General features: G+C 37.6%; 1 protein-coding gene across 1 annotated transcript in view; it reads left to right on the top strand.

Annotated features, from left to right (window-relative positions):
- The first annotated feature begins 4,862 nt into the window (after nucleotides 1–4,862).
- LOC103811833 (ubiquitin-protein ligase E3C-like) overlaps nucleotides 4,863–9,862 on the top strand; it is a 13,818-nt gene continuing 8,818 nt past the window's right edge. Inside the window, exon 1 of the mRNA XM_009084830.1 lies at nucleotides 4,863–5,071. Within this exon, the coding sequence (XP_009083078.1) occupies nucleotides 4,874–5,071 (198 nt within the window). The 5' untranslated portion in view covers nucleotides 4,863–4,873. The remainder of the gene's footprint in view (nucleotides 5,072–9,862) is intronic.

Genomic DNA, 9,862 nt, shown 5'->3' with positions numbered 1-9,862 from the left:
GTGTAGAAAGAGAAAAAGCTCTCCTTACCCAGAGAACTGTCATTCTTCTCCCTGTGTCACTCTGTAGTGGATACAGCTGTCCTTCCATGTACCCAGAGAACTGTCATTCTTCTCCCTTTGTCACTCTGTAGTGGATACATAATATATTTCCATAATATATTTCAGCTACTGATTGCATGCCTGTGTGCTGAAAGGTGCTTGCCTTAAAGAACCAATCCTTGTTCCTCCACATCACAGGTGTTTAATGAATGCATTGAGTATATTCATAAGCATCTGAACGTGGTATTTTTCACTTTGGATGCCACATTGTCATCTGTGTCACTAAACTGAGTCAAGGCTTTTGTAGCTAGTCCATGTGCCATCGAAGTTGAACTATACTGTGATCACAGGTAGCTGAGGTTGTTTAAAAGAGAAACAGTAGGCTTCAGACTGTGTGTGAAATGAAAACCCACTAACCACAGTAGGCTTCCTGTTATTTTGCTTGTTTAATATTCTGGTGTGTTCTGCAGGCATTTGCACAGGAAGGGAGAAGAGAGGTGTACGAAGTTCCTTTTATTGAATGCTACTTTTCTGTAGTCAAGTAACAGCTCCTGGCTCTTAACCAGGAAAAAAATATTATTTTAACCCTTTTAAAAAATAAATAAATTTTTAAAAGGTTGACATAATTGGGAAGACACAAGAGTGGAAAGTACTACAAGTAATTTGTTACTGAAAACCAGATTATTTTGTTTAGTTGTTTCACAAGCTTGTACGTTCTTTTATTGGTTGTCTAGAGATGTCATAACTTTGCCTAAAAAGGATCCCTAACCTACATGAGTTTGAAATAGTACTGGGAAATCAGGTTGGCCTTTCAGCAGACATAAGCTTTTGGCTACTGGGAGCACATCACCCTGTGAGCATTACAGTGCTTCTGTGATTGCCCTCGATGTAAACATCTCTATCTCTGCTTCAGACTAACTTCTTGTGCAAGCTTCTGTCTGCAAATTGCACTTTTCTGTCAATGGAATGCCAATACTCCCAGCCTTTTGAGGAGGCAGAGGTATGTAGGCTCTGGTAAGGTGTTTTAAGTTGTCCCCCACATCTAAATGTTACAACCTAGAAGTCTGATGCTGTATTTGACCACCAGTTCCTCTTTTTGTGGCTTCCTATCTGGATTTTTTGCTTTATGTAAGTCAGTTTCAGTTTATGGGACTGCAGGACAGAGACAATGAAGTCTCATTAGATAGGAGAGTTGGGAACGTGAATTCTCAGAGTTCATTGTAAAATGGCATTGGCTCCGTTGATGATGACCATAGGAGTAAAAGGAAACTTGCCAAAGGGTGAGAGTACTAGAAGTTTGAGAAGATAGTAGTTGCTGGCTTTGACCTCTTGAAGCAGCATATGAACAGAAGTTCTGATTTAGCCAAATGGGAGTAGACATCTCTGTCCAGGAACGAGCCAGTGTCTTCCATCAGTGCTGTCCTCTTTTTTCCTTCTATAGCAACAATTTCTATGGGGAGGTGCTGTCCTCTTTTTTCCTTCTATAGCCAATGAGCAACAATTTCTATGGGGAAAACATGACCATATATTGCATTAAAGTACATAGGTAAGTAAATTCTAATGATGCAGCTTCACATTGATGACCATATATTGCATTAAAGTACATATATAAGTACATTCTAATGATGCAGCTTCACATTGCCATCTAATTAATCTGACAGCTGGTTACCTCTGTAAGAGGTGGTCACCACTCCCTTGCTTATCACTGATGTTGGGCTCCTGCCTCCTTTATGTTGATGTTGCAGAAAGCCAGTTCAGAGAGTTCAACAGGCAAAGGCTAAGCTTAAAATTGGGTAATTTGCAGCTCCCCAAGGCAGTTTACTAAGGAGGAAGGAATTAAATCTCCCTTTTGGCCATTAGATTAGCTTCAGTAAGAAAAATACCCATCAGAGTGGATTTCATGGGCAACTGTGTGCTCTGAGTTTGTGCTCAGAGTGAAAGAAATGGTCTTGCTATTCCTACCTAGTTTCAGCAATAGCAGTGAGCTGGATTTGACTCTGATTTGAAAGAAGGCTCAGCTTCAAACACTGTCCATGCTGTGTCTGCCAACTCCTACCCCACCCTGCAAATCCCAAACCCAACACTCCAAACAAAGCACAACACAAATCATCTGCAAATCTTGAACCTTAATCAGCATGTTGTGATGATCCTGTAGCATCTCCTGTACAGCTGTTCTGCCTGCTAACAAGGTGAATCAGCAGAGTGATTGGTTTCATTGCTCTGGCAGTAGTTTGATCAGTTCATGCTGACTGTGAAACAAGAAAGTCAGATGGAAACTGCAAAATAAAGTCCCATCTTACTTATGCCTATTGTACACAGCATTTCTCAGCATCTCTGCACTGTAATGGTGGAATTCACCTCTTTGAAACAAAACCAAAGTTTATCATGACTTTATATACCTGAGTTTTAGTGCATTTTCTATTAAACTTTATTAGGATAGCTTGACTTTCAAACTAATTAAACCACTACCCTTTGTCTTCTTTCCAAAAATACTCCGTTTTTAATATTGCAATCACTTAGCTAAGAGTAGGAGTAATTAAAGTTATTCTCAAGTTGCACAATTTAGTTTATTTAAAAATGCTTTATATAGTTTTTAGATGAAGTTATAAATGTTCACTTTGGAACTACCTGAAGATTAATAGTGATGCATTTGAAATGCATTATTTTTTTATTGATTCTTAATGTAGTAAATTACTGAAGTTATTTGGCAGCAAACAGAAATAGCCAGTGATGTTGTTCACATTTATTTTCCTGATAGCGTCACGATTTGCATTAATTGCATTGCAGCTGCACTCACTTATATTAAAAAGCTTCTACCATAATTAATCCTTTTTATTTCAAATCATTTTGGCACAATTTCTAGCAATAAACACTCATAAAAGACAGACACTTGAAAAATAACATACAAGTTTCTTCAATATACCTATTGCTGTTTTTTACTGACAGGGAATTATTGATAGGCTTCTAGGATCAAGTGTTGCAAGTGGTGAAGACTTAAGACCAGTTTGAAAAATGCTAAGTGGATTATTTTGCATAAAAAATAGACAGGTTTTGAATTTGTGTAATTAACCTGTGTTTAGAAAATACCTTGATTTATGTCTACATTTGTATTTCAGTTGCATACATTATGGAAATTTAATTTATAATCCATTTAGCTGATGTGATCATAGTTTTTAGTGCTATCATTTATTAGTCCTTGTATATTAAATGCTCTAAAGGCTTAAACCTGCCTCGTGTAAAAAATTACACCTCTGCATTTACATTTTATGAGTCATAGATGGAATTCCATTTTAAATTCGGGTAGCTTTGATATATTTAAGGAATTACAATAGCTTTATTGTTACTAATGCAGGAACAGCAAACACTGACCTTATACATTGCAAATTAATGATTTATCCCTCTAGTTTGCTTTTAAAGTCAACTATACAAATGAGGACTTCGACTTCTACACCTTGAATAAATCATGTGGCTCTAAATATAATGCACCCTTTGGCTTTGAACTCGTTATTCTCAATTCTTTTGGAAGGTCTAACTCACCTCATAGAAATGTTCTTTCAGAAGTTTAAGGAATTGTGTATATTAATGTCTTTGTTGCAGTATCATTGAGGGATTAGAGCTACATTTATTCTTTTTTCCTTTTTTTTTTTTTTTTCTTCCCACTCATGTGGTTCCTTTTCTAAGTTTGAGCAGGTTATGGAAGAATTAAGCAATGCCAAAATGCTGCTCTTGGAGAGTTCAAAGGGAATGAACAGTGATGTTACAATGATGTTATGCTGGTGATACCTTTTCTGATGAGCTTGGCAGTGATATTAATGGTCCCTAAAGATTTGGTTGCCATTGGTAGAGATGCTGATGGGACAGACAGCATGTGCCAGGAATGTGGGGTGATTTTTTAAGCAATGGTCCTTTATTCAGAATAGCTCTGAAGTTTCCATCTCTCCTTCTGAGAGCTACCATAAGTAATTTTTACTTCCAATCAAGAAGTTGTTAGTGACTTTATAAAAAACATGCCAAGTTGCTTTGCATTGCATGGGAATGTGCTCATACAGTAGATCAACTGAGAGTTTTGTGCATTTTTGAAAATTCTTGAGTACTTTCAGTTTGCAGTAACAATACATTTTTCACGAGTGCTGCGTATTTGGGTCAGGTGCATTTTTGGATGAGTGATCTTTTGACAGGTGTAGCAGTGTCAGGCATAGGAAGGATTGCACATATGATGCAGTTGGAACTGGTAAGCTCTTGGCTTGGAAATGAGGATGGTTTGTTGTGCCATTAGAGCAGAATTCACAAAAAAATGTGCACCAGTGAATCTGTGTAACTTGCAAGGGACTTAGTTTGGATTAGTTTCAAATGTGCTGGGTTTGCTTATTATTTTACTGGGTTTATTTTTAGGGGATGACTGTTCTACATGGAGCAATTGTTATGAATGGCAAAGTACAGCTTATGATGATGCTAATAGAAGTAGAGATGCTAACTTTTTTTGCGAGACATTCTTAATGTAGTTGCATTGTCCTTTAGCAAACTTTGCTTTTCATGCTAATCTGTGCACTTTGGACAAGAAGATTAATGACAGAGAAGCAGTGAGCTTACATTTTTAATCACCACGTAATTAATTTGTAAAATTTGGGGCCTTGGTATTTCACATTTCAAATTTTGGATGAATATTCTTAAATTCATGCAATATCTGGGCTGTTTTCATACCAGAAGAGCACCAAATTAAGGAGGAATTGCCAAAGAGTTGAGAAATAGACAATAACCTTCAGAATTCCTGCATGTACAGCAGTAAAATCTAATGTGCTTTTAATTGCTTTCTTTTCAGGCTCTTTATGAAAATATGCTGGTGGAGCTGCCATTTGCTAGCTTTTTCCTCTCAAAATTACTAGGGACAAGTGCTGATGTTGACATTCATCATTTAGCTTCATTAGATCCAGAAATGTACAAAAATTTGCTTTTTCTCAAGAGCTATGAAGGAGATGTGGAAGAACTTGGACTAAACTTCACTGTGGTAAATAATGACCTTGGGGAAGCACAGGTAAGAATGGCTGCATTTTTTTTTTTATTCTGGTGAATCATTACTACCCCTACTCAAGAATTTCTTAACTTAAATGTGATAGGAAACAAGTGTTAAAGGTGCTGTGAGGTGTCAGTAGGGATTCTGACTATATTTAGAGTGGAGAGTAACTAACCTTTTACTTAAAAATTGACTTTTGATGATGGCTTAAAGGTCTAGTCTTTTAAGTAGCAGACTGCAATGATTATTTTCTAACAGTCATAGATGTGAAGTTCTATTGCCCAAGATAATTTCTTGAACAAAATATTTTGTTGTTTCTGCAATTGCACTTGAAGTAATTGCAGAAGTTAGATGATGTGCAAACTGTGGAAGCACTGTCTGGTTTTGGAATTGGACTTAGCAGGGATAAGTGGTGTTCAGTGCTTCTAAAAAGCAGTTAGTTTGGTCCTTAAGTATGAGTTTTTAACACAATTGTAGTATATAATTTGATTATGGCTTTTATTTGCTCTGTTCTGTGTACTAAAGATCGTTTATGCTCAGAGCAGAAAATAAATGTCACTGGGGCTTTAAAAGCCTTTATGTGCTAATGCAGTTAACCTCCTTAGGTAAAGTCTTTTGTCATGCTTCCTCTGTCGTTTTGAGGATTTAAAGTGGTGTACAACTTGTGGTCTGCTTATACTTGATTATGGTGTATAATTGGATCAGAAAGGTAGGCCTGTCCCCATTGTGGCATGCAGCAGCATCCGAATTCAGCCACCTCTCTTGAGGAGGAAGCAGACCCTGGGGGGGGAAGCAGTTCTCTCTGGGGTTTGCCTGGTGGTCAGGAAGCCAGAGACTCTGCACATCTCCCAAATGCAGCAGCATCACTGAGATGAAGTAACTAGTCCTGGAAATTGTTAGGTTCAGTTCTTTACTGCTGCTTAAGCCGTAGCAAGTTTGGTGGCCAAGACTTCTTCTTAAACAGCATCAGGTTTGGATTTTATCTTCCTCTTCTGTCATCCACTTCCTGCCATTTTGGAAGATGCTAAAACCTGGATTGCATGAAATTTTAAAATAGTATCCTCAGATTTGGGGTTCCTAAAGCATACTAAAGGGGAGAGTCAACAGTTACCTGACAGAAGTAATTTTTCATATTAAGTATATGCCTTATGTCATTTTTCTCCCTGGATTACATTCCCTATATGAAAACAGCTGACCTGCAGTGTCTTTAAACACTCGAAGACTTGAGATAAAGACAAGTGAAACAGATGTGCCAAAAAGCACATTCTTGGAGCACCTGCTGTGTTCTACCGTGTGCTCCAAGTGAGTGGTACTGAACTGAGGTCTGTAGTAGCCACTTTGGGTTGCCAGAGTGCAAAACACATAAGATGGCAGTTTCCAGTATAACCTGGGATTTTCAAGGTGGGAGGGAAACTGCTGTTTGTATTCTAAAGCTATTTGTTTAACTGCACTTAAAGTCATAGCTTTCTTGGTCACAGCTAATACAAATCCAGTTCAATCTCTCATTAAAAATGTAACGTAGCAGATGTTTTCTGGAGAGGTTTCAGTTTCCATACTTTCCACATCTACTCAGTGTGTCCTCAGAAATGAACCAAACAAGTTAGAACCTACCTCAGCAAGTAGGGGAGGAGGACATAGAAAGGAGAAATGGGTCAGAAATAACATGAAAGGAGATCCAAGTTAAAAGGTGTTGCCAGCTCTGCTCACTGCAACAAAAGCTTGTGCAAAGTGCATTCTTGCCCAGCAGCCTAATTTGTTCGTTGAAATTCTCCAAGGGTTATGGCTACTATTACCAGGACCTTTGATTTGTAATTGTTTGGCATAACTTTAAAAGGAAGATTAAATCTAATAGTGAGTTTCTGAGTAACTAAATCAAATGTAAGTTAAAATAAATACGCTGGTGTGCTGAGCTTATGCTTGGAGCAAGACCCATCCTGTTATGAGACTGACTGCAGCATCTTAGTGTAGTTCAACAGAGCCCATTGTTTCTTGTCACTGTCTTCTGCCTTTCAGTGCAACAAGTTGCTTTTTATACTTCATTTCATTACCTTAATAAACCCCATATAGATAAATACATTTTGCCTGCTATTTGCCATGTAACCATTGCATACTAATTGATTGTGCCAAGGTAAGGCTAATTCACTTTGGGAAAAGAGCTTAATTTGCACTCCTTATGTTGAATGTACATTATCTCTAGTTTTCAGCTAAACAACCACTTTAGTGTTTAATAAATTAGTGCCCAATAAACACATCATAAATCTATCATAGTAAATAGCTTTCCTCCTGACAGTGTCCATCCAGCAATTGTGGCACAAAAGCATTATCTGCAATGAAAGACACATTCAAAAGGGGCTCTATTGCCTCTGTCAGTAGTAGAAGGTAGAAATTCTATTATCAGTGTATTGATTCCAATCCTGTAATGTGCTTTTAGATCCCATTAAACTGTTGTCAAAGTGCATTCACCAGAAGTTGAAAAAGGTACTTAATAATTTGCACATTAGACCTGCTAATTAGGGGAGCTATGCCATCAACCTTATCTTCCAACCCCAAATAGCATTAGCTTTTGATAAAGAACTATCTAATGCAGTGATACCAGCCTGGATTTCAGCTCTTGGGTCTCCTGCATAAAATGGTGGCCAGTAAAGAAGTCTCAAAAGGATGTCAGCCTAAAGTTACAGGTTCAAGTAGCTGGGTATATTGATTTAATTTTCCCTTTTATCTTGTAGATTAGATGGTGATAAAATGGTTATAAAAGGCATGTAATAAGAATAAGGTTAACAAATTCAAGAAAACACCTTCAGTTTCAGACCTCTGTCTCTGCGCCCTCCTCTCAGTGAGGAGGGTGAGTTTTGTGGCTGTCCAGGGGAAGAGGGAAAGATGCAAATATGCATTCCTCTTCTTCAAAAATGTTAGATACTGTCCTACAGTGAGTCTTCTGAAACACTGAGGTTGATGCAATTCTGACCACATCAAAATTTTCCACAGAACAGCTCTGTATTACACATGGCAACAGTTTTTGTGAAGTCCATATAGTATGGAAGTTGGCATTGGGACATCTTGGGCCTTTGAAACAGGTGTGAATGCCATTGCTATTATTGAAAACATGCTGACTCACTAAAGGGGAGTTCTTTGCCTTTGAATTTCTTCGAGAGAAAAGTTTGAAGCTTTAAAAATAGTTCTGAAAGGTTCTGTCTTGGCAGCCTGTCCACTAGGATACAGCAGCTGAGGTGAATAATTTTGGAAGTTTTTCAGAAGAAGAGTGTTTTAAGTTAAGGTTCATCCTTCTCAGACAAATTTGTAACACTTAGTGCAAATGCATTCTTAGGCATTCATAAGCAATCTCCTACCTGGAACTCCTGCCTGGACATCTGGAGGGGCAGATGACTGGGAAAGAAAGAAAGCTTTTATTGACTTACTTGCAGAATGGGGAAAAACTGGAGGGGTGATGTGAACAAAAGTCATCAGAGCCCAGGAGAAAGGATAAAATCTGTCCTAGAAACAATTTTGTTGGAGTTCTTGACTATGAGAGAGCTTGGTTGAAACTGCAGTGGATGTTCTGTGGTTTCTGTGCAGAGATACATGTCTTATGTCTTCATACACACACACACACACAAAAATGATTACCTAGATGTTTGGTCCTGTATTCTTTCCTAAAATATTTCCCACTTTATTCTCCAAATATTCCCCTTTTCTCTGTTTTCTCTGTTCTTTTCTCTCTCTAAATATTCCCTTTACTTGGGAAGAAGCTGCCACTGCCAGATCAGTGTGAGCAGCATGAAGTTTGTCTGCCAACAGATTTGCCTTTTTCTGCCCATAATCACATTGCAAATCAACGTTTTGTGACAGATTATTATCAACGAGCAAGAAGACAAACCCCCTGAATTCCACTTGACAAATACTATCTTACTCACTGTTTTAGGTTTTTTTGGTGTCTATTTAATTATTATTATGACACTGTTCAAAATAGTAGATACAATAACTCAAAATTGTTGTCCAAAATGTTCACTTTGAACTGCATATGCATATGAACTGCAACCATATATTAAATAGAAATTTACTTTTTTTTATACGCAACCTGCAGCAGTTTTCTTAAATAAGAATATAAGTGGAAGTTCATTGCATTTTTAATAAGTACCTGTAGAAATATATAATTGAATTCACAGCCAAGAAAACCCAGAGTTCAGGCAGCCATAGTTCTGGGTGTAACCATCAATCAAAGGTCAATTGCAATATTTTTCTTCACAGTACTAAAAAATGCAAAGCGCCTTGGCTTTCAGTCCCAATATGGGACTTTTCTATGCCATTTTAATACTTGCCCTGCATTTTGAAGACAGATTTTGTGAGTAGGGAATCAAATCAGGTTATCTCTGTGAATACTTATCTATATTACATGTGTGTTTGATTGCCTTTAATTTGATTATGAACCAAGATGAAATGCCTTTGTGGTTGCTGTTGTGTTTAAAATTAGATCTATAAAATAGATACTAAGGTCTGCACATTTTGGGTCACTTTCTAGTGTTGTCCATCCCGTGTGACCTGTTATTGTCTTGCCCCATCTAGTGGCAAAATTAGGTGGCTAAGAGTAAAAATGCAGCTGATAAAAAGTCTAAGATGTATTAAGTTGTGCTGTGGCCTGTTTGAAAACAGTCATTCCTGACTTCTAGAATTAAGTGGGAATTTTTCAACAGTTCCTTTAGAATGCTATGAAAACACTGAACGAGTAAAAAGTGAACTGCATCAACACTTAGTATAGTTTTACTCCTCCTAAGTGTTACTGTTTTCTGTCTTCTGCTTTACATCTTTCGTAGCCTG

The sequence above is a fragment of the Acanthisitta chloris genome, unplaced genomic scaffold, assembly GCF_000695815.1.
Source record: "Acanthisitta chloris isolate BGI_N310 unplaced genomic scaffold, ASM69581v1 scaffold12781, whole genome shotgun sequence".
Lineage (NCBI taxonomy): Eukaryota > Metazoa > Chordata > Aves > Passeriformes > Acanthisittidae > Acanthisitta > Acanthisitta chloris.
This window is presented reverse-complemented; position numbering and strand designations above follow the sequence as displayed.